This window comes from Maylandia zebra, linkage group LG2, assembly GCF_041146795.1.
Source record: "Maylandia zebra isolate NMK-2024a linkage group LG2, Mzebra_GT3a, whole genome shotgun sequence".
Lineage (NCBI taxonomy): Eukaryota > Metazoa > Chordata > Actinopteri > Cichliformes > Cichlidae > Maylandia > Maylandia zebra.
In genome coordinates this window covers 6,492,514-6,517,482 of record NC_135168.1, presented here as the reverse complement: position 1 = coordinate 6,517,482, position 24,969 = coordinate 6,492,514, and the positions used below count along the sequence as shown (strand labels likewise).

The 24,969-nt window shown below is 41.3% G+C and overlaps 2 protein-coding genes across 4 annotated transcripts in view; one reads left to right on the top strand and one right to left on the bottom strand.

Annotated features, from left to right (window-relative positions):
- The window catches only part of LOC143413219 (uncharacterized), a 332,604-nt gene that overhangs the window by 198,396 nt on the left and 109,239 nt on the right, over positions 1-24,969 (top strand). The gene's annotated exons all lie outside the window — the stretch shown is intronic.
- On the bottom strand, positions 2,015-4,772 carry LOC143420532 (phospholipase D1-like). 3 transcript variants are annotated; one of them, XR_013100372.1, is made up of 4 exons: positions 4,284-4,763; positions 3,411-3,993; positions 3,228-3,321; positions 2,015-2,889 (listed from the first exon to the last, which is right to left on the bottom strand). XR_013100372.1 is itself a non-coding variant. In XM_076888719.1 (4 exons), the coding sequence occupies exons 1-3, from the start codon at positions 4,503-4,505 to the stop codon at positions 3,268-3,270; spliced, it is 525 nt and encodes a 174-aa protein (XP_076744834.1). In that variant the 5' UTR covers positions 4,506-4,772; the 3' UTR covers positions 2,015-2,885; positions 3,228-3,267. The 3 variants fall into 3 exon arrangements, 2 of the variants coding, with proteins under 2 accessions (XP_076744834.1, XP_076744829.1); XM_076888719.1 differs by having other exon boundaries at positions 2,015-2,885; positions 3,745-3,993; positions 4,284-4,772; XM_076888714.1 differs by having other exon boundaries at positions 3,745-3,993; positions 4,284-4,771.

Sequence of the window (24,969 nt, the reverse complement as noted above, 5' to 3'; positions counted from 1 at the left end):
ATGATTCAAACAGAAAGACAAACATGGAGCTCCTGATCCTCCTGCATGAGAACAAGCTGACATGAGCGCTGTGTCTGAGAGTGTCTCGCTGTCACAGTGACAATAACACAGCTGCTGCTCACAGTCATTAAACTGACCTGAGGTCAGCTGTGCTCCTTACATATGAACCATGTGACCTCACATCAGTGCTGTGGATGACTGTAGTCATAGAAGAGTAGAGCTGTAGCAGGTGGTGTGAGGAGGAGGTGGTGTATTCTAGTTAACGCAGTACTGAAACACTCCAGCAGAGGGCGCTGTTAAGTCCTTATTGTAACACAGTTACTGTGTGCAGTTAGACTTCATACATAATCTGCACTTATTTACATCAGACATGCTGTCAGTAAATGATTGGTTTCTATACATTTCTAAACACAAAACCTCTTCACACTTCTAACATGCACATTTACGCAACTAAATGGCAGTATTGATGAAAAGAAACACATTCAACAAATCCATTTAAACCTTAAAACAAACAAAAGGAAGCATCTCTATGGACAAACAAACCCCTCCACTTGGTTTGACCTGCTGATGTCATGTGTGACATCAGCAGGACTTTAAAATGAGGAAATGCCGGGCGGGCGTTTCCCCACACCTGACCCTCATGAAGACTGAAAAGACAAACAAAGTAAGAACAAATGACTTAATCTGTAACATAATAAAATGTAAAGAAACATGTAACTGAGTATTCAGCTTCATTTGCAGAATGTTTGATTTGCCAGCAACTGAATGCTTCCACACACAAACCCGGCATAGTGAGTGAAGCAATGTTACTTAACAAATAGCAAATCATAGCAAATACATAGAAACAGAATAAAGTGTTTAATATGCAAAAGAAGAAGAAGAAGTAAACACATATGGGACAAATGGAGACCATTGCAGCTCATCCACCAGTGGGGTAAAAAGAGCAACCAAGAAAGTGGCAGCCTGCACGGCCACAGATGTGCTGGAGGAGCTAGAAGCTCTACCCATGGAGAAACTCCTGGAGAACCTTGCTAAGCCTAACAGGGGACAGGTACTTCTGCCCAACCTGGCAGCCACAAAGTGAACTCATTTAGGTAAAGATAACCACATGCACCTAACCAGCCTGCACCAGCCTGATATTTCTTCCTCCTAAGTAAAAACCAATGGATGGATTGAACTTAGAGTCTCAGCTCAGTTTTCTATTTTGACCACCTACACCCCAAGATACTCTTTTAAAAAGTGTTGTTTTCAGATCCCTTTGAAGTTCATAAAGGGCCTGTTCATTTTCATTCAGATGTTTTATTACATAAATGTTACTGTTTTCTTTTGATTTATGCTCCCACTACACTGCACCTCTACAAACAACAATGCCACGGACTGTCAGTTGCTTTTACATGCTGTGAACATGAGTAGGTTTGATCAGAGTTTCAATTATCAAAGAAAAGACAAACTGAGCAAAAAGAAGGAAAAAAAGACCAACTTCTTCCCAACTGACAAGAAAAATACTCGTCATGTTTTCATAATAAAGGATCAGGCTCCCCATTTATGACAGCTTGGACCAATAATGTCTGTTACACTGATGCTACTGTAGAGACAGGGTCAACATCTCTATTTAAATATAATTAATATACAAAACACAATAAAAGTTATACATGAATTATTCATTATTTTTACTATTGATAAAATTCATGTATACTAATCAAAGTTATACATGAGTAACGACATTATTAATAATGATTAATAATAATAATTCTAATGCCAACATGATGACTGTTCATAGCTCCTGCTTTGAAATACTGAACTTAAACATTGACCTGATGAAAGATCACAATTCACAGTGGCCCACTGTCAGAATCATTCTGAATATAAACTCATCGAGTTAATCTGAACCTTTCTCAAATGTGCTGTGAATAAATGCTGCTGCAAGCCACTGTGGGAAAGCTGTGTTATTATCATGGAAACATCTGTGACACATTCACAGAGGACGAGGACACAAAGGGACGACACACAGAGGTTGTGTTAAAGTCAAAAATCCAAATCTTTAGTCCTAAACAGGCAGTGGTTACAAACAGGAAGACGAGCAGTCCATTAAACAGTCTACAGGGTCAAACATACAGAGAATTCAAACAGCTATTAAAAACAAATAACTGGACACTGAAAAACTTCAGTGATGTGTGAGGCACCAAAGGGAAGCAGCTGAGTATATTCAATGAATTCTCTTCAAATACAAAGACAGAAACTCCTACAGGCAGCATGCAAACTGAGCAGGATACACAAAGATCAGAGATTACAAAAGAAATCAGAAAAGGATTTCAAACTTACTGAGAGCAAGGCCTCTGTTACAAATCTGTCTAATAGAAAAACATGCTGTACAGATACAATACGCTCAGTGTTCATGGTCATTTAAAAACTGGCTCTACCTGAACCACTTCAATATTTTATGAAGTCACTGAGTCGACCATTTCTACAGTTTGTTTCCTTCATTGCAGTTAGAGTGCGACTGGTAAGGATGAAAACACACACAGAGCGTAAATTGTCTTTGTTAGTAACAAACGTCAGCAAAGAAAAGACAAAACACACAAACACTCTCATGATATTCATGAATCATTAGAAAGCATCCAAACATTCTGCTCGTGGACTTTTACAGTCTTATTTGCACTCGCTCATCTTCATAATCATCCTGATCAATACATGACAGGGGAGGCTTTGAGGTAGGCGGGGCTCTCTGCTGATGTCAGCATGAAAGGCAGGACCAGCGTCTGCCACATGTTGGTGAAACATCACAGTACACTGGCGTGGTTTCCTTTCCAGATGTTGGACGTTTGACACTTCAACGTTGAGGCCAACAAGAAGACACAGTTTTGGGTCGGGTTGCTGCAGGGTTTCTAACTGAGCAAAAGCAGAAGCACACAGACCAACAGGGATCAGATGCTGAGTGTTAGAGGAACATCTGTGCTGATCACTGAATGCTGCTGTGGTCTCTTGTTGAAGTTGGCTGGTGGGACAGTCTAATAGTGATATCCTGCCCATCGGAGGAACACTTTTAAAAACACATGCAATACTTTGTTTGTATTACAGTCACAGTTTATGTTATTTTTGTCCTTTAAAAGTGTTGCTGTACTATAAAGTCCTATAATTTGAGGCTAAAATGGCTCAGAGAGTCTCTCTCTCAGAGGATCTCCTTTGAAAGTGGAGACGGCTTTATCCGCTGATCCACGTCACTTTACCTGGATGTTTTCTTTGAAGCTGGATGAAGACTCCTCTCCCTCACTCCTGCTGCAGCTGTGTGGTCCAGTTGGCCTCTGAGGTCACAGTCAACATCTGTAGCAGAAGAGGGGAAATAAAAGTCCAGGTTACCAAAACTGGGAGCTTTTCCAAAATAGAGCGTAACTGGACTTTTTCAGCCTTACAGGCAGATAGTCGTCTGAAGCTGCAGCTTTTTCTTTTTAGCTTTTTCCAATCTCTGCTCTCGGCTTTCTTTGAGAACATGTCTGCTTTCTTGGCATGGGTCTGTCTGCTGTTGGTGAAGAGACTAAATCCACATACTCGCTACTAAGATCTCCTCAAGTAGTCTCAACCAGATTACAGTTTAAGAGTAAATGTCTCCTGAGAGTTTCACCTTGGGGAGATGCTGTCTTGCTAACATGCAATCATGAGCATTAATCTATGAGGTGAAAAAGTCATTTTAAAAGCTCCAGCCACAAGTTTTATTTCATCTGTGTTTTGGTCAGAGTCCCATCAGACCTCCAGAATGGTGTCAGAGTGTTTTCTATCCACGTGATGAGCACAGGCCTCAGGTCCAGACCTCCACGGGCACCATAGCCTCTTTGGAGCTAATAGGTGCAAGAAGGTTTTGTTGGGATAGGAACTGAAGAGGAAACTGACGAGGAAGGCAAGGATCTTCTTCAGCTCCTCCGAGCCGGGACCTCTTTGTGTAGGCCAGCATTGGCCAGGTAGCCCTCCAGCATCGCTGGATGGCCGACAGTGGAAAACCTAGAGGAGTAGGAGAGAAACAGCAGCTTGGAGCATGTCTTTATACTGTTTAGTTTTTAGAGCCACAGACTTTCTTTTAATGTCATTGTTCAGGATCTATGACTGATTATGTATTTATTGTATTCCTCCATGACTGTGTGACAGCAAGTGGAAAAAACCAGCTTCACCTTTGTTGATATGCTTGTAATTTTAATAGTGATTAAATGGCCCATGAAATAATAGAAAGCTCATATATGAAAATGTATTTTAAGAAGTAAAATGTTAATCTGAGTACAAAGGAGTACACTCACCTTCTGGTAGATGGAGGTGTAGCGAGCGCTGGTGAACATCCAGGCCTCCTCGTAGAACTGATCACTGATTGGATCCAAAACATCGATGGAGGATCTGTGTAAGCGCTGAGGATCGTCCTGATGGACAGAACAGAAGGAGAGTGAGACAAGTGAAGATATACTAAACAACACTGTGACATGAACTGAGCCACACACAGTTTGATTCACAGGTGATTGACACATTATTTGACCACGAGCAATCTTTTCTGGTTTGACGCCGTCTTTGTAGCCAGAAACCAGCTCTCTCCTCGGCTTCCTCCACTACACGCTTCCCCCACGCCAGTCTCCTCCGTCACTATAAAGGGGAGAGTCATGAGCGCCATCACCCTCACCTGTGCCGTCCAACGTCCCGCCACCAGCCTCCACTGCAGCAGGCCAGAGACCACACCCCTGCCACAATAAGTAAAAGTATATCCTTGCTGTACCCTTAATGCTAAATGTGCTAAATTAACCGCTGCCTTTGCCCCTTTGGGATTATTCTTATGTCACTGGGATGTTGACCTTTGACCTTCACATTAGAGAGATGGGCAGACATAATTAGTGTATGAATTTTAAAGTAACAGGTAATAAAGAGAGTGTAGCAAATGTAGTCAGGTTTATTACTCTGTATCACACATGAGTGCCCGAGGGAGGCGGGGCTGACTGGGGAGACACAGGAAACAGAGAGACAGGGCTGACTCGACATGAAACGATGAAACGTGGGACACGGGAACAGAAACTAAACACAGGCTGAAATGAACACTGAGGGAGGGAGAACTAAGATTACTGAGAGCCTGATAAATAAGAAGAACAAAAACCAAGAAAAACAAGAGTCAAAGAAAACCAAAAACACAAAGCATTGGGCCAGGACCCACTGCTGTGACATTTATATGTGATAAAAACATTAAAAACTGCTCAGATGTTGAAATCTTTCTACGGATACTTTAGGTTCAGCTCTCCAGCCTGGCATTTGGTTAAGCATGATTCAAACATTTGATTTTGTTTAACTGGTTTTAATTATAGTTACTTTTTGTGAACATTTGTTGCAGCATTTAAAAATACATCATTTATTTTCAAACTTTTGTTTGATTTAGAGCATCATATTTGACCAACGTAAATGTTTTAATTTCATATAAAATAACTGAAACAGTGAACTAAATATCTGAAATCTTTCCTTCCTTAAAAGTTATAATCCTACTTAAGTTATAGTGCAAACGCTTAAGCAACAAATATACTTGATGCTAATTAATTAATATTTCCCTTTGATGTTGCAACTATGCGGTCACTTCTGTCTTTAAACAAAATAATATTTTCCAGTTACAGAAATCATAAAGTCCAAACTAAAGTGCTACTGTTGCTATATGCATTTTATATACCGTATTTTCACGACCATAAGGCGCACTTAAAAGTCTTACATTTTCTTCAAAAAGTACGGCGCGCCCTATAGCGCAGTGCGCCCTGTGTGTTGTAATGAGGACGTAGTAGAGAACACCATGAGAACGCTAAAGGGTGAAGTGTGGCCGAGTTGGAGGAAAGACTCGAGCGGTGGATCATCGAGCAAAGAACGAGCGGGAGAAGCGTTTCGACGGTCACCATTCGGCTAAAAGCAGTTTCACTTTCACTTTTTATGAAACGGTGCCATTTTTCCATCCGGACCAGGACTACGGTACACTGAAAAAAAAAGTTCTTTCAATTTACTTGATTTTATTGTGTACATCGGTCCCACATAATATGAATAAGTATGACTGACTTAATTTTCCACTTTTCCTCAAGTAATTAATGCTTGTCACATCAAAGTATTTTATTTACATCAGATTACTTTAACCCTTTACAGCCGATCGGAGCGGGCACGCTCCATTTTGCGTAACTACTTTTAAATCCCGGTAGCTCTGCAACCACGTAAGCTAGCGCAATAATTTTTTTTGCATATGAAACCGGAGGAGTTGTACTTACATCTTATGCCATCAGCTTGTCCTCGGTCACAGTTTCCTTCCACATATAGCTTTGCAAAAACTGCATAAAAATCACTTGCAGCAACAAAAACATGATATTCCAGAAACACGCTTCGCCGATCCGATCAGCTGTTTGTAACACTTCCTACGTCCATCAGCGCGAACTATCACATGACCGCATGACCTGCCCGAAACCGGAAGTGACGTCATTTTGCGGAAATGTAGTTTTTTTACGATCGGGGCCTTATGAGCCTATACTTGTGTTTTAAAAAGTTATGTTTGAGTTTATGACTTTCTGTGTCGTTTCTGGGATGCTTAGGACTCATATTGCACTGCTGGAAATAGTTTATTTTGATGCATATGCTGTTATTTTGCAAATTTGCACTATAATATTTATTTTCGTTTTTCCTGCAGTGTATAAAAATTGGTGTATTTCAAAAATAAAACTATGAAGACACTCAAAATAAATTTCCTGTGGTGGGAAACTAGTTTGTGCAACTTTTTTGTATTTACAGTTTTGAGGGATGAGCCTCTTAAATTTCTCTAACTAGAAATATATGTTAAAAAACAAAAACGATTTTAAATTTTTTTGTAGTTTATTGCACTTTTTTGCAATTTATGTAATTACTATGCACCTAATGCATACATATTATTAAAGTTTGGGCTATAATGGTTGTATTGATGTATAGCAACTTGAAATGCTCCCAAAAATGGCTCCACAGCATGTAAAAATATAATATAAGCTCTGGCGGACTTGGTTCTATGGTAGGTCTTAAAGGGTTAAAAAATCATGTTTGATGTACTAAAATTAATCTATTATCATAATATCAATGTATTGCATAATGTCAATATATTTTAATATTTAACACCAACTTATTTTTATTTGCCAGTGGTACGCAATGATATTATGTAATGTAAACACATTGCAATTATGTTCTTGCAAGACAAATTATGGCTTTAAATCCTACTTAATTTTTTCAATTGAAATATTAACTGATCATTATTGACAAAAAAGGCAAAGACTGTGAGTGCTACTGAACAATACACCTTTATTAAACTGTAACAGCAGTGAAAGCAGCAATTCTGCCATGAACAAGTCCAAAATCGCATCCATATAAACTTGTTAACACATTTTTAAAGAGCTTCTGTACAAGTATTTACCTGTACAAGATTTCAACTAAGTTGAGCCTTAAATGACATTGTTACACAACTAATACCAAACACCTACATGAATTTTAATATTCATTTTAAACATGTAAGCAGGACATTAAGGTTGATTTAGAACATATTGCTAAAAATCGTCAGTAAAAATTTCTTACAACATGATACCAAAAGGAAAAATCATCCTGCATTGCAGTCACATGAGGGGAAAGCAATAAAAACATAAGCAGTATAACGTTACTGAACACAAAATGAAAAACTGCAAAGAATTGCAGAAGTGCAGTCTTTGACTTCTCAATGAAACAGATGGTTTTTTTAAAGCAAGAACTTTAGAGAGTTTAGCTCCATCCAGTTCCATGAAAACCTTCTGGAAAACATCAAAGTTGTAGCGAAGGTCAGCAGGGTAGGCAAGGTTTAATGCATACATGAGTCCAAATAGCATTATCACAGCAAATGCTACATTATCCAAATTCTTCGCCACCCTGATGCCTGCAAGGACAACTCTTGTTTATCTGCTGAAGCTTGCTCTTTAAGAAGATAAATTCAAACAGTGGTGTCTTCAACAGTCTCACTGATGGCACGTTCTTCCATGCCCTGTAAAAAAGAAGCCATGTTAGTCATTTCATGCCAAGTAAGTAATATGACACACTGTGGAAAATTCGAAAAAAAAAGGAAAAAAAAGACAAGTACATACCACATACTCCTGGATAAGCATGCCAGGGTCTTCACCCATGTAGATTCACACTCCCTTAACACACTCAGCATCAACATCTTCACACTGAAATGAAATGTATGTAATTAGCATCTTCATTCAGCCCTTGTCCTTCATTTAAGTTTTACTAGTGTACTTTACATGAATGTTTTTAAAGTAAAGGCACACAAATTAATAATAGATTTACTGGCAATTAATAACAAGTTGACAAAGTGAAGGTTAAAAAAACAAGCAGATGTAAAAATACAAAATGAGAGAATTTATCATGGGAAAACATTTGAAATCTTCCACAATTGTAAAGTTTCATCCAAAGAGGATCATGTTAAGTGAATGTTGAGGCTTTATCACTTACATTATCCATTTATGCCACAATTCTTTTCAGTATTAGTCCAAGCTCTGCTCTTCTGTTGACCAACTTCACCAGGTTGTCCAAGTGGAGAGCCAGCTGAGCCAGGAACTTTGTCTGAGGGGGGATGGTGGCAATTCTCTTAAACTCAGCGTTGATCTGAAAACATGAGCACAGAGGAATGAGCTTCAAAGGTTTAATACCTGGAAGAAGGCTGCAATCACTCATGCTGAAGAAATGGGCTGTCAAATAACAACTGTGCCTTAACCATTTTAGGCTAATACCACAAGAACACCATGTATGAGGCAAACCTTACCTCATGGAAATCAAATAGAGCAGGCCATCTTGCCATGAAAGCCTCCACCATTGGTGCATCACGAACAACTTCATGTCTTCTGTATGAAAAAGTCTTTTCCATCTTGAGTTTCACCAACTCTGTTACTCTTTTTTATGTCCATATGGTGGGCTTTGGGATGTCAATAGCTTTAAGAGTCCCTTTGTCTGCTACTTCTGAAACTGAGGTAAGGTTAAGAAACTCATTCCCAAATAAGGAATCCATAAACTGAAGTCTGAAACTGCCCTGAAGACAACACTGTCTCTTGACTTCAACAATGAGATCCTCAGTTGATTCAGGCGCTCCATTAGAGAGTGAGCCTTCGACAGGTTCCGTCAGCCAAAACAGTCTTTAGGACCATGGAACTCTGTAGGCAAAAAAGAATTACATATCAGACATTCAGAAAGAATCCTTTCAGTTTAGTTTTCATAAAGCTATCCATACCCAATACTCAAAGTTATAAAGATCAGACATAAAAAAGAAGAATTTATTTAATGAAATACATGCTACTGAAGCTATTACACTTATATGAACACCTTTTAATTCTATATGCCTTTTTAAAGTCACAAATGTGGACTGATCCAATCTCATAGCCAACCAATGGATAGTATTCAGTATTCTGGCAATCCACCTGCTGCCCTTTGGGCCGGTGCCATTCCATTTCTATACGTTATGCCCTTTAATGTCACACACTGTGCAAGGTTGACCTCTAGAATGTCAGGGAATATGTACCTAATAATAATAATAAGCTATCTCCTCTTTAAGCAAATCCACTAGAAAAGCAGATACAGCTGAGACCTCTAATTCAGACTTGCCAAGAGATGCGGAGTTTAGATGGTAAGCTATCATCATCTGATGTTTTGACTTCTGTAATCATAAAGGTAAAAATTCCACCATCACAAAAAACATTAATTTTAATTGAAAAAAGATATTCCAGTCCAGAAGAGCATCAATGGTTTCTTTAAAGTACCAATCTTTCTCTCATTTATACATAATGTTTTGAGAAGCAGCTCACATATGTTCTACACAAAGTAGAAAAAAAGCGGGGGAAAGGGTCCTAATTTTTGTTAGGACGATGTTGGAAAATTCACAATACATCACTTAATAAGACATACTCTGTTGAACAAACTTATCTCCTTGTAGATATCTGCTGTATTATTTGGGCTTGACCAATAGAATAGTCAAGTAAGTGACACTTCACCTAAAACAATGACTAAATGGAAAAATGATTTGGCATTTATGGGCACAGGTTCTTAAACCCACGTCTAAGGTGGCAGGATCCTTATTATAACTTGAGCGTGTGTCCTCAGCAAGAATTAAGGTATGGCACTGTGCTCCCAGCTTCTTAAACTCTGACGGTTACAGCCAGACTAATTAGCCACTGTAGCCATAACTAGCACGAGTAACACAAACACTATTGCGCTCTCTCAGTGACGTTTTAACTTGCTAAGCCATCAAAAAACGTCAGTGCTCTCTGTCACATGCATAAATTCCATATCTGACCGACAACAGCTGCTTTCTCCCGATTATGTGTAATTTGTTAGTATTTTTCAGCTCTAGCCACAAAGCTAATACCAACTTTAGCTAGCACTGTAAAAACAACATGTAAATGCGTTACAGACTACTATTTATATAGCATGCACTACAACAATTCTGTGAAAACGTACCCAACTAAAACAAATGTATTTAAATTACTTACCTTCTCGGTATGCCTGACTCAGTGCCATGTGGTTGCATGTGGCTGAACAGTCTTCCAGAATCTGGCGGTCAATTGCGCTCTCCTTAAATTATGTTGTTGTCTTATTGGATAAGACTAGGTCTTATTATCCAATCATATTTAGTTGTTGTCTTTGAATATATTGCATCATTTCCGGTTGTGGTCAAACACGATTAAAATGGTTTTAGTATTCTAATTTAGTCACTTTAAATCAATGCAAGAAAAATGAGTAGTTTCAGTATTGTTTATAATCAAGTAAATAGTACTTTATTTATTTAGCAGGAATCATAATTAAGGCAAATGAAAAGGGCTGGATGGATAAGGAAATGATGAAAGACTGGCTGAGGGAGGTGTATGTAAGGAGACCAGGTGGTTTTTTCCACGCATCACCATCGCTCTTAATCTGTGACTCTATGCGTGCCCACCTCACAGCCGATGTGAAAAAACTAGTGAAACAAATGAACTGTGAGCTTGCTGTCATTCCGGGAGGCCTGACAAAGGAACTCCAACCGCTGGACATCGGTGTGAACCGCCCGTTCAAAGTAAGGCTGCGAGCGGCCTGGGAGCGATGGATGACCGATGGAGACCACAGTTTCACCAAGAGTGGAAGGCAGCGCCGGGCGAGTTACGCCACAATTTGCCAATGGATTGTAGATGCTTGGGCTAACATGTCTGCTGGCACTGTTGTTCGAGCTTTCGCAAAAGCCGGCATCATTTCCGAGGAGCCGCACGGCACGGAAAGTGACTCTGACAGTGAAGAAAGTGAACCTGGCATGTGTGATGGAGATTTAGCGCAGCTGTTCAATTCAGACACAGAGGATGAGGACTTCGATGGGTTTGATTGATGATAAAAATGTGAGTACCAAACTTTGTTATGCTCCTGCTTTATTTTTAAATACGCATACGGTACTTGTATGCGCCCTATGATCCAGTGCGCCTTATGTGTGTGTTAAATACAGTAATGGCACACATAACTGAGACTGCGCCTTTTAGTACAGTGCGTCTTATGGTCGTGAAAATACGGTAAATCATGGATGATGGTCCTGACATGAAGGAAGAGAAAGTTACAGGTTGCATCCTTTGACTTTGTCTCCGTGCCTTTGGGCGATTTTCAGAAGGACAGATGTTTCTGTTCAATTCTTAAATCAATTTTTTCAAACACAAACACTATTTTAAAGCTTCTAGAGAGTAAAATATTAATGATAATTATAATAACAATAATAAAAACAAAAGCTCTCAGATCCATCAAACCAAGCAGCAGAAAGAACAATAACTGAAGAGAAAACTTTAACCTTGTAGACTTCATTGTGTTCCAGCTGCTCTACAGACGCTGTGACCTCGAACTTAAGCAGGTCGTAAAGTATGTGCAGCTCAATAACTTCATAATCAGACCCTGTGGTATTTAGGCAGCAGAACAACTAACGGTGTGTTCACACCGAACGCGATGGACGCGAATAAAACGCCCCAAACGCCCCTAATTTGACGCGTGTACATTCGCGTCTCAACGCGTGTCCAAGAAAAATCCATCGCGCGTCAAAATATGATATTTTGACGCGCGTGAACCGGAAATGTGGGAGGAATGTGGGAGGGAGTTGTGCCAGACCGGTATCTTTGCAAGATGGCAGCTATCGAGCTAGCGCTTGAAGAGAGAGTCTCCCTTCTCTATGTACTGTGGAGAGCAGAGCAGCAGCGTAAAAGACGTCCTCGCCGTACCTGGGTCCATCAGGTCCTCCAGAGGCATGAGCAGTTTGGTGAGTTTCACCACTTGCTCCAGGAGCTGCGCCTGGATGACGGCCGATTCCAGCGCTATCACCGTCGGCCAGTTTGAGGACCTGCTTTCCCTCGTCGGTCCCAGCATCACCCGCCTAGACACCAACTACAGACGCTCAATCCCACCTGCAGAGCGCCTGTCCGTCTGCCTGAGGTTAGTAAAACTATTTAATACGGTAGTCCTTTATTGATATCTGTGCTAATATGCTAATCCATCCAGTTATACACTGCTAACATGGATGTGCTATGCTAACAGTGAATGCTGTCGGTGTTTACTGAAAGCAAACTGTGGTACAGAGACGACTCTTTATAATATTTCTAGTGATACTCAGAAGCTCTCATCAAGTCCCGATTTAATTCGATTTATGCTGTTATCAGTGTTTGAATGGCATGGCTGTGGTGTCACATCAATGTATGCGCTCGGTGTTTGCTGATATCAAACTGTAGCATTAGGACCACTGAGTTAACCTTTGTAGTGATACTCACTCCTTTTTATTTAGACCTGGTTTAATTCTGGGATAGTTGAATGTTTGTATATAATCCCTGCAGCTGTCAGACTCTATAGCAGGGGTCACAGCCTTTATTAAAACAGAGTTAGATAAAACTGTGAACAGTTTGGTTCATCTCTAGTTACATGGTTCTATCTTGATAAGCTGTCTTATCACAGATTAATTTTTCAAAAATATTAATGATTTAAGCAAGGAAAGGGCTACATGTCAACACACAACTCTTTATTTCTATTAATGTCTCACTTCATTCCTACCTGATTGACATGTTTAGGAATTATGAGTGATTGGCTCACTGTAGTTGTGAAAGTTGCTACCAATCAAATTATGATATGTTAAAGTTAAAACAAAACAACTGTTTTAGATATTATCTAATATACATTTTGTAATTATCCTTATAATTACAAAATGTTTTATGTAAGATTTAAGTTTTGTGATTTATATCTGACATCACAAAAGTATTTTGGAATTTGAATAATGTATTTTGTAACTGCAGTACACATAATACTGATTTTGAACAATTTTGTCCAGGTTTCTTGTCACCGGGGACTCCTTCAGGACCATCGCGTTCAGTTTCAGAGTCGGTGTGTCCACGGTGAGCCAGATCACCCCCCAGGCAGCGACGTCCATCTGGGACTGTCTAGTGGACGACTTCATGGCTGTGCCTTCACCTGGAGACTGGCGGTCCATCACAGAGGGATTCCAGGAGCGCTGGAACTTTCCTCTGTGCTGTGCAGCTCTGGATGGGAAGCACGTCCAGACAAAGGCACCCCATATATCATATAGGAGACGCACACATTGATATGCACTAAATATTTATTTCATTTCTTTTTTGTGGTGCCCAAATTGATGCACCTGCTTGATTTTGTTTAAACAATTATTGCACACTTTCTGTAAATCCAGTAAACTTCTTTTCACTTCTCAAATATCACTGTGTGTGTCTCCTGTATGATATTTAACTGACATTTTTTATTGTAATAACCAACGATTTATACAGGAAAATAATGTCTATTAACAAGGTTGCCCAAACTTCTGCATCCCACTGTATCAGTATATTTTGTCATTAGTATAATATGAAATAAATTCTACATGTGTCAAGTTGTGTGCCAACATTTGCTGTGTAGTAGAACTGAGACATTAGTCATTATAAACATTTATTTGAAATAATATTAAAAGTCTCAAACAGAAAAACATTAAACATAAATATATAAAATATAAGAATTTACAGAGAGACAGGAATAAAAAGGACCAGCTGCTCTCCAGAGCAGGAACAAGGCTGAGGAGGAAATGCTCCATTGGAGACTGGTGTGGCCTCTTCAGGGACTCCAGGATAGCCAGCTCCACCGCCGATGGACCGTCCTGGGACCCGTCCCTCATCTGCCTCGGAGCCGTCCTCCTCTGTGGGCCTGTAAAACAGCACAAAACACAAAGAAATGAGAAGGCTGCTACTAGATTTTAATTTCAACATTGAAAAAAAAAAAGTTGTAGATATTTAGTAAAGGTGATCACAAGGGAATCCCACCGACTAAAAAGGTATCAGTGCTTGCTGTACATATCTGTGGGTGCAGCAGCAGGAGCTCAGGGACTGGGGATGCTCTGCTGCAGAATCAGTTGGTTCTATCAATACAGTATTAAATGTTAACAGGTTGGATATAATAATCGTAGAGTAGACAGTGGTCCCTCATTTATTGCAGCAGGGGTTCTCAGAATAACTAGCCCCTGGTCACAGTTCTCACAATTGATTCTCAAAGTGCAAACCTTTGTAGATTGCAAAACGTAAAAGTATTATTATGCCGCGGTTTGTCTTCATCTGCCCGCCACTTTCGTGCGCCTTTTTCCCTCACGGTGCAGGTGTCTATTTCCGAATGAGGCTCATAGTTATGGGTGTTTTTGTGCTGTTTTTTCTATTGGACGCGATGGTTATCAAAACCAAATGTGATAAATTTGGCAAGCGCAGGAGATTTGTCAATCAGGCTGCAGAATGCAATGCTGTACTGTGCAATAAAAAATCAGCGAAAAAGCAAAGCAGTGACGGATGAACAGCGGGACCACTGTGTGCTGTTTATTAATAAACAATAAAATATATTCCTAAATGACAACATGCATAAAAGCAGAACGGTATTTGTACGTCAGTGGGAAAATAGCGGTGGCTTGCTAGCTTTTGTGCGGCTTCCCCGGGTCAGTGAAAACTTTCAAAAGAGAAATGAATGAACTTACCAGGTTGCCCGATCTCTTCACATATCTTCCTCCAAGCTCGGTCCTTTTTATTCCTGTCTCGGTACTGAAAGCAGCTGGTGTTGTACAGCTCCGAGTTGTTTGCTACCGCATTGATTAGCCTTCCCCTCCATTGAAGTATGAAAGGCTTTGGCTGGATCTGCCCCTTTGACCTAGGTAACAGCCACGTCACCAGGCTCCTGATTGGTTGTCGCGGCGCGATTTGACGCTGGAGTTCAGATTTTTCCAACTCGAGCGGTAGACGCGAAACGCGCGTATGCACAAAATGCAACACAAAAACTCACGCGCGTGGTTTTATTCGCGAGTCAAACGCGCCAGACGCGCTACACTGACGCGCGTTTCACGCGTTTTGGCGTTTTCGCGACGCAAATCTGCTTCCGAATTTTCGCGGGACCCGCAATCGCGCGTCATCGCGCCTTTCCATTGACTTTACATGTAAACCTGACGCTCTATTCGCGTCCATCGCGTTCGGTGTGAACACACCGTAAGAATAACAACTACAAATAATGTTTTTAGGTTTCTGTTGTACTGCAAGGTTCTGTACAGGAGAACCAAACCAAGAGCAAATATTACGTCTCATTTACACCTGAGCACGAAGAGCCATCAACATTTAGCAAATTGAATCATCTTTGTTTAGATGCAAGAAGAATCATATAGAAATGAAAAAGTAGAAATAGAAATCCAGAGCAAAGATATCCTCTAATTCAGCGTAGCACATGTGCAGCTGCTGCGATTCACGTAAGCATTCGGCTCGTCGCTGTTGCAGATTTTTCTCTCGCTGTTCTGGCTCACAGCGCTGCAAACACAAAAATAAATATCCCCAAAGGTGTGAAAGGGAGCTAATTAGTAAGAGTATTGTTACTCTCCGCAGGAGTAGTCCAGCAGTAGAAATCAGTCCAATAACAAGGTGTGTAACATCTAGCAGGGTGACAGAAAAACCCAGGGTAACTTCTAAGGACCTCAACGTCTCTCTCACATTGTGTTTTTTAAACATGCTTCCATTTGTCACTTCAGTCTTTACTCTGAAATACAGGAAGAGAAATCATGGCTGAAACAATTTCTCATGAAACCAGGGGTGTGGTCCAACAGTCAGTTTGGTGAGGAAGGTTCCTAACTGAGAGAAGTGACCCAGAAGTATCTGTGTAGCAGCCACAATGAATCCAGATCATGAGCTTTATTAACTGATCAAAGTCTCTTCTTTCATCTTCTGTATCATTCAGTTTGCATTGGTAATGCCCATTATTGTAATGCTTTTTTAAGACGAGCAAAACTTTATTTCACTTTGGGTTAGCTGGGATAAGTGATGGATGGAGGGAATTTTACTTCAGCCACAGAAATCCTAAACAGGAAGGAGGAGCAGAGTTACAGTGGATCACTATCCAGCAGGGAAACAAGGTTTATTTCAATTTCTTGGCCATGAGTGAGATTTACTGAGTGGACAAATTAGGGAGACGACACCATCAGATCCCGAGCCCTCCATGTGTTAATCAAGAGACGGCTGCTGTGCTACATCCATAAATAATGAATAAATTAGGAGCTAAAGCTGAAAGGACAGTTTATTTGTACCATCTTCACGTGAACACATTCAAGAACATCACAGATGAAGAAACATTAAAAACTTCCACACTACATAAAGCAAGAAAAATAGTTTTTCTTTCAGGTGGTTTCAGAAAAACAGAAACATCAAACATCTCCAAGACTCTCTTTGAAAGAACTAAAAACCTTTGTTCTCATGGTCCAATCATGAGTGAACTCCCCGATGAAGCCTTGTGTGCTAAAACATGTCAGAGTTTTAAAGGTTAAACATGAGTTTCCAAAACGTTTTGCTGGAGAACAATGAACTATTTGACTGAGTTTCAATCATTTACAGACGAGCAAAACCAGGACAGAGAAAAAAGGACAAAACTGACTCAGTAAAAAACAGAAAAGAAGATCCCATGTAGATCTGTATTATGTAGAAGTTCAGCCCAGCAACCAGTTCAGTTCAACACAAGTTTAAATGATTCTATCTGAACTCTGTGGAGCCTGATCTCAAGCTTTTTGAGTCTGACACAGAAACCAGAGGATCTTTCTGTGTCTTCAGATTCACTGTGATCCAGTGATGGGAGTGATTTCAGCCCTGAGTGATCGCGCTGATGTTTGCACAGAGCAGACAATGAGGTGAATGTTTGGGCACATTGGTAACAGTGAAACAGTTTATTAGTAACGTGGGATCGTTTGTGTGCAGAGTATGAACTGAGATTCCTGAAGCTCTTGTCACACTGGTCACAGCTGTAGTTTCCTTCCATGTGTGTACGTTCATGAATGTTACGATTACCTGAATGTGAGAAGCTTCTCTCACAGTGTCTGCACTTGTGTGGTTTCTCTCCTGTGTGGACTCGTTTGTGTGATTTAAGCTCGCCTGCAGTGGTGAAGGATGACCCACACTGATCACAGAGGTGCTTTTTAACCCCACTGTGAATCAGTTCATGTCGTTTTAAATCACTTGGTGTGGTGAAGCTTCTCCCACATTCTTTGCAGTATTTCAGTTTGTCTCCAGTGTGTCTACGTTGATGTGTTTTAAGGGCAGCTTGCCGACTGAAAGTTTTTCCACAGAGGTCACAATGAAAGTCTTTCCCACCACCACAGTGATGACAGGGTTGAGAACTGGATCCATCTGTGTCGCTCTGCTTCTAAACAAAGACACAAAGACAGTGTAAGTCAGTCCTTCAACATTTGTATCCTGAACGTCGCCTGAAATAAAGAGCATCTCTGCAGACGTCCAACTACATTTGACTGTTTCAGTTAACACACTCAGTTTACTGGGCTGCAATAACTACAATACTACCACCATAATACTACAGTAATACTAAAATCATAACTGAAAGGAAAATCTGAATAATCACTCAGAGCTGCTTTTCCATGCAGTAGAATTGCTAACATGCTAACAGTTTAATGAGCAGAGTTGTTCCAAACAGTCAGGCTAAAATGACAAGATAACAATATAAATACATGCCTCACAGTAGCTGCACTTGTACAGTCTCTTTCTGGTGTGGATCTGTTGGTGTCGTCTCAGGTGACGTGGAGTTTTAAAAGTCTTCTCACACAGGTCACATTGATAAGGTCTGTCCTCAGTGTGGGTAAATATGTGTTGTTGTAAGTGTGTGTGAGTTATAAACTGTTTGCCACACTGTTCACAGCAGTACACATCATGTCTGGTGTGAATGCGTAGGTGTTTATTTCGGCTCCCTCTCTGGCTGAAAGTTTTTCCACAGATGTCACAGCTGTATGGCTTAATTCCAGAGTGGGTAACTAGATGCTTCTGTAAGTGGCTACTTTGAGTAAAAGCTCTGCCACACTGATCACAGCTGTATGCTTTAACTCCACTGTGGATGAGTTGGTGTTGTTTTAGGGAACGCTTCAAGGAAAAAGACTTTAAACACAAGTCACAGCTGAACGGTCTCTCTCCAGTGTGGATGACCTGATGCTGTTTTAGTGAAGCCCTCACAGTAAACTCCATCCCACACTCGTCACAGCTGTATGCCTTAATTCCAGAGTGGGTAACTAGATGCCTCTGTAAGTGGCTACTGTGAGTAAAAGCTCTGCCACACTGATCACAGCTGTACGCTTTAACTCCACTGTGGATGAGTTGGTGTTGTTTTAGGGAAACCTTCCTGGAAAAAGAATTTCCACACATGTCACAGCTGAACGGTCTCTCTCCAGTGTGGATGACCTGATGCTGTTTTAGTGAAGCCCTCACAGTAAAACCCTTCCCACACTCGTCACAGGTGTGTTTTTTCTCTCCCTTTCTTCTGTGAGGTTTGTCGGCCTCCTGAGAGCGCTGACTTCTGGCTCCATGTTGGTCCTGCAGTGACAGAGATACAAACAGAGGCAGTGAGTGAAATGCAGTCGTGGAACAAACTCAACCTTCAAACTCCATTAACACTAGTTTTAAACCTGAAGGTGGAGCGTGGCACCAAACACCTTAAAGGTCTCTTATCCCCACCTGCTGGTAGTTCTAACACATTACATCCAACCTGCTGTTAAAGATAATTCATGACTGTTCAAACACTAAAATCATGCACACACACACACACACACACACACACACACACTATTTTATAATTTAGATTATTTTGTTGTTTCCTATGACATATTTCTATAATTTGTATAGATTTATACAGAATTATTCAGTGATAATAAATCCTATGTTTGTTTATTCTAAAGGAACCCCGTTAGCTTCCACAACAGATGTTGCTCGTCTTCCGTCAAATACTCACATAAAATATTACACAATAAAGTGGATTCAAGATATCCACATAATTTCACTCTTACATCCACAGTGAGGTTTCACAATTGTTCAAATATAAGCAATCAATAATAATAATAATAATATCAATAACATTGAGGCACATTACACAAATTTCAAAAACAAATCATGTCTTACAATATTTACAACAACTAAAAGCTCTGTAAATCGGCTTTTAAGTGTTCATTGAAGTTTTGAATAATTCTCTAATTTTTTAAGGCAACTTATTCCACTTAAAAGTTGCTCTAAATGTAACAGTTTTACAAAACGTTACTTTTAACTCGAGCATTTACTAAATTGCAGCTTGTTGAAAACTGTGTAATATGATGATGTATTTCATCTGGATACTGCAGCTGAGCAGAATAAATGTGGTGTGTTTAACAGAATTGCTTTCTTTAGAACTACAAGTAAGCCATAGAATATTTTAGCCTGTACAGGAAGCCAAGAAAGGTTATTATGCATTTTATCAATATTAGTATAGTATGAACATCTTCACACTAATCTGGACGCCTTATTCTGGACTAACTGAAGTCTGTTAAGATCTGTCTTATTAGCTGCTGACCAAATGATTGAACAATACTCCAGATGAGACATTACTAGTGCATTAATGACATCTTTCATAATGAAGAAGTGATACACAAAGAGCATTTCATAGCCATAGCTATGCCTTGTCGGCAGAGTTATGTGACATTAGTGATGTTTGTACTTTCAGCGTTAACTTGGTTTTAAAGCCTTTAAAATATACGCCGTTCAATAGTCGACCTTCATCTGACAGAGAATGTGATGATTTTGTGGATAATTAAAGTCAGTCATATATCCACAAACACAACAAGCTGAAAGTCAGTGATGCTGCTCGGTTTGCAGTCCTGAATATCAAGGCACAAGCAGGATCCACTGCACTGTTAATGTTAGCTGTGTTATATTGCTGCCTCTGTTCGGTGGTGTCGAGCCAAACGCACTTTAACGTGTGTTTGAACGAGCTGACGGTTCACTCGTTAAGCTGAAAGAAAGATGCTTTAATCACAGCAGTCACACATGTGTCCACTGCACCATCTGGAACTCTTCTTGTTTACACTCGTAATAACACAAACACTAAATCCTGCTTCTCTGGTGCTGTTGTGTAGCAGTGTGTACACCTGAGACTGTCACCTGTCTGTCTGTCCTGCACTCTCTCTCTGTTTCTTTCTCTCTGATTGTGGAATAAAAGTATGAACATGTGTTTATAAGTTACACTTGTGTTTGAATCCTGCAGCTTATCACACATTTGATTTCCATGTGTGACGACTGCAAGTGTCCAGAGTGAGGACAGACTGAGGGAGCCACTGCTGCACATCATCTGTGAGGCTTTGCAGCCCTGATGATCCACCAGGACAAACTCAGCAGTGTGTGAGGAAGAGGAGGAGGAAGAGCCAGCAGCTGCTGACAGATGGAGGGAATAGACAGACTGTTCCCTGTTTGTGAAGGACTGCTAGGAAAGTTTAACATAACTGTCTGTGCTGAATCAGTCTTATTAGGTAATGTTCAAATAATGTGATCATCCCAGTGTTTTCAGTGTGGGAGAAAGTACTCAGGGCCTTCAAGTTACACACTATGAAAGGCAGCAACAAGTTTAATGTTCAGAAACCTAAAGTCTGTATCAGCAGCAGGATGGAGCTAAAAATAAATGTTGGTTTCAGTTCTTTGAAGCTTTGAGTGTTTTGGATCAGTAGCTGCTGTCTTTGTTGCATCATATTGCTGTAACTGTTTATATGCTTTATATATTCTGAGCTAAGTTGATCTATAGTGTTACATCATATTCTATAAGGATGTTATGTGTTTGTAGACTTTCTGCCCAGTTTGACCCATTTAGCAGAAGTCAGCCTGTTTAAGGCTCTGATATCTATTCTGTGTGACTTACAGCAGTTATGACATGGTCTGATTTTCTCACCCAATAAAGGAATATTTCATATATCAGTCTACTCTTCATTCTATCAGACACAGTTATCACAGCTCCTACATTTGCTTTTTACACATATATGTAAGCATTGAGCCACATTTAGTACCAACATATTACAAGAACAATATTTGTCTCTTATATATGATACATCTGTATACACACTGTCACAGATACTTGTCTGTGAGTGAAGTGATTAATATGATAACTATAATATTGGCCATATTATATTTACACTGACTTTAGTCTCATGAACAACATCAGCTAATTGTTATTTACAGCTAATCTTAAACGACTGTTCAGCACAGAAATGAAGCCCAACAATCATGTTTCACAGTCCTGTGGTCTCAGCCTCAGATACTCATCAGATCACACAGAGCTCATGTAGAAACAAATGAACTAAATATGTTCTCCTTCATTTCTGTCAAACAAAGCTGTATGAAACGTTTCCAGCTGTTAGTATCATGGTTGCTAGGCAACCTGGGCAGCGCGACGGAGGCTAGACGTCCCATTTCACGAGCCTACGAGCCTCGCACTTCGGCCTTAGCGGTCTTTGAGTACGCGGCCCTTGAGGACTTTAAAGCTGCTGAACCTGAATCGGGATACAGCCATGATGATCTCCAGCCTCGTGCTCGCCAACATTCTCACCTGAGTTAAGAAGACGATCAATGAAATGGTCTCAGCAGGTCCTTTGATGACAGCAATGTAATGCAGTGGTAAGGCTTTTTGGGGATTAAGTTCGTTTTCATGGCAAAGAAGGACGATGCAGTTCATCTGATCACTCCTCATAACATTCTGGAGTGCAGGCAAAATGCTATTATAAAAACTTAAGCAGCAACTTCTCCAGGTTCCAATATTTATGCAATTCTCAAACCTTTTGGCCACGACTGTATAACCTCTTCTGAAGTTTAGTGGATATTATACATGGTTATGCTCAGGATGTGTCGGCCAGTTTCCACTGGAAACGCCTTTTGGTTAAACTGTCAGCGAGGAATTTGCATTTGCACTGTTACATTTTTATATAACTTTAATGCACATAAACAACAGCTGCTTGTTTCAGTGAAAATACATTGATGGGTTTTTAATAAAGTTGTTGTGGAGATTAATTTGTTATCATATGTTACCTTATATATGAGATCAAAGTAGTTGCATTATAATATGGTATGTAGTTTTAGTTTGCATTAGACCTCTGACTTAGAAGAGTGTGAAAATCATTAGATCTGTTGGATTGACCTGTATTATGTTGAATGTCTTACATTGTTTCAAAGGAGTTGTTAGGATAATGGATGTTATTTTAATCTCACTGATATCATTTACATGCACTGTTGTAAGTTCATTATTACTTCATTAGTCTGCATCAGTTTATCAGCAATATATCATTGTATCATTCATCATATCATTCTTAGTAAATCGGCTACAAGGTAATTCTCCACCAGCTTACTTTCTCTCTGCTTAAACTGTTGCAACATCACCACTCCACTCGAGCTGGACTGTTACATTCAGTTATGCACGTAGTCAGGCCTCACTAACGTGCACATATATACAGACTTATGAAAGACACGCACGTTCCCTCACATACACACTTATTAACAAAGGGAGGTCGTCTCAGGACATTCTCTCTAGTGGACTCACAGTTTCACAAAATGCACAACAGATCACACACTTGTTTTTCTCTAAAAGTACCATCTGATGTCTATATAAGGAAGACTTTTGGGATTGTGGGGACTTGATATCATTTCCAGTAAGGTCTGTGTGACGTCATCATTAATAATATAAAAGATATGGAGAGCCGCCGCCCGGCGGAGATCTGTGGCTGTACGCTTGTCTTCCCATGCTTCTGTCTTAGAAGTGTGTAATAAAGATCACTATTCTGGCAACTACTGAGACCATGCAATCGTTTGTCTTCTCCTCAAAACTCGAATCATGACATTCTTGGTGCCGAAACACCGGTTTGAGGGGGAGACTAATAATGGACCTTGGCTGACGGTCTAGTGGTGTCAGACGGACGGCCAGGAGCTCGACTGAGTGATGGGCCCCGAAATAGGAGCGGTAAGCACCGCCTGTTGAGTGATGTCCAAAGGTGCTGAATTGGAAATTGAGATAATTAAATGTTCACTCAGTGGGGCTTCTGGTCTGTCCGGGGTGATTTTGGGGTAATTAGTGTTAAAGGCAGGGAATAGTGAACTGAGTAAATGTATTGCTGTTTATTTTGAGAGTGAACTGTTGAGTTAAGAGGTTATGTGTTTAAGTCTATACGGTTTAAAAGGTTTAAATGTGGGTTGACTGGGAATGCCAGCCAGTCAATCGGTAGTGTAGGGGATTTGATCCAATCGATTAGCAGAGACGCGGTCTTGGGCTTCAGATAAATGAAACTGGATGGCAGGGGTCCAACAGTGAGGCTTTTAAAACAAGTAAATTCGTTTAGGACTGAGAGCGCGGCTCTCTAAGAATGCAGTTGTCCAGCTCTGGGCCTGGGCGCCACCCCCACAGGTGTGTCCCGAGGACAGTGAAGCGGTGGAGGAGCCGCGTGAGGCACCTCAGCAGCCGGAGGTGGCAGACGAGGCGCGCGGGGATCTGCGCCTGCCGGAGGAGGGGGAACAGCCAGGTGAAGGGCTGCTCCTGCCGGGAGTGGTGGATGAGCCGCTCCAACCGGAGGCGGCAGACGAGGTGCGCGAGGGTCTGCGCCGGTTGGAGAAAGAGGAGCTGCACGAGGGGCTGCTCGAGCCAGGAGTGGCGGCGGAGGGAGCAGTAGTGACGGAGGAGTCGCGCTATGGGCTGCTCCAGCAGGGAGCGACAGCGGTGATGGAGGGGCCGCGCAAGGAGCTGGAGGTCCCAGTGCCAGGGGAGCTTGCTCGAGTGGAACTGGCGAGCGAGGCGGGCGCCACGCTTGAGATCGCCGTGCTCGCCAGACCGGCCTCACCACCACCAGAGGCCTGTACACGCCACACCTCTGCCCAGCCACCTGTGAGCTGGGGCTCACGCTTGTGCCGGCCGCGCCGGGTGCACCTGTCACGTGTCCGACTTCCGAACCAGCTTTGCCTGCGCCGCTGGATTCGCGGGCGGCCGCCTGAACTCGCACCTCCCCGTCGCTTGGCCGGGGCCTGGGGGTGCCAGCTGTCCGGGCTGATTCCCTCTCCCACTGGCGGTGGGGGAGTAGGTTCGGCCGGATGGCTCCCCGGCCTCAATCGGGCGATGGGGGTATGTGGTGGGGCGTGGTCTGCGGTGCCGTGCAGGGAGGGCGGACGCACCTGCACGGCATCCTTAATCACGCCCGCCTAGTTAAAAACACGGGGACTGAGGGGTTTGGGGGTGTTGTGGTGTGGTGAGATGTAAATAAAGATGACTCTGAACGTTGCTCCGTGGTCCCGCCATGTCTTATTCACGCCACAGTGGACTTCTCTCAACCTGGAATTTTGAGTACGGCGCCAAAACCAGTAGAGTAGTATAATTGGGAGAAAACAGGCCAGATTTTGGCTTAAAATTTTACAGCTTGACCTGGCACTTGTCCCTATCCTGAGAAGAAGTACAAAAGGACAATTAATCTCCTGATGAAGACCAATAGAACATCGTGAACTTGAGAAGAATTTACAAGCAGCCGAAAATAGTGCAACTGAACTGTTAACCAAACTGACATGCACTCTGAGTTACAGGCTGGACAGTTGAACGGTAGGAAAGCACTGGACACTGATTGTCAGATTTGCCATGCTTGGAGTA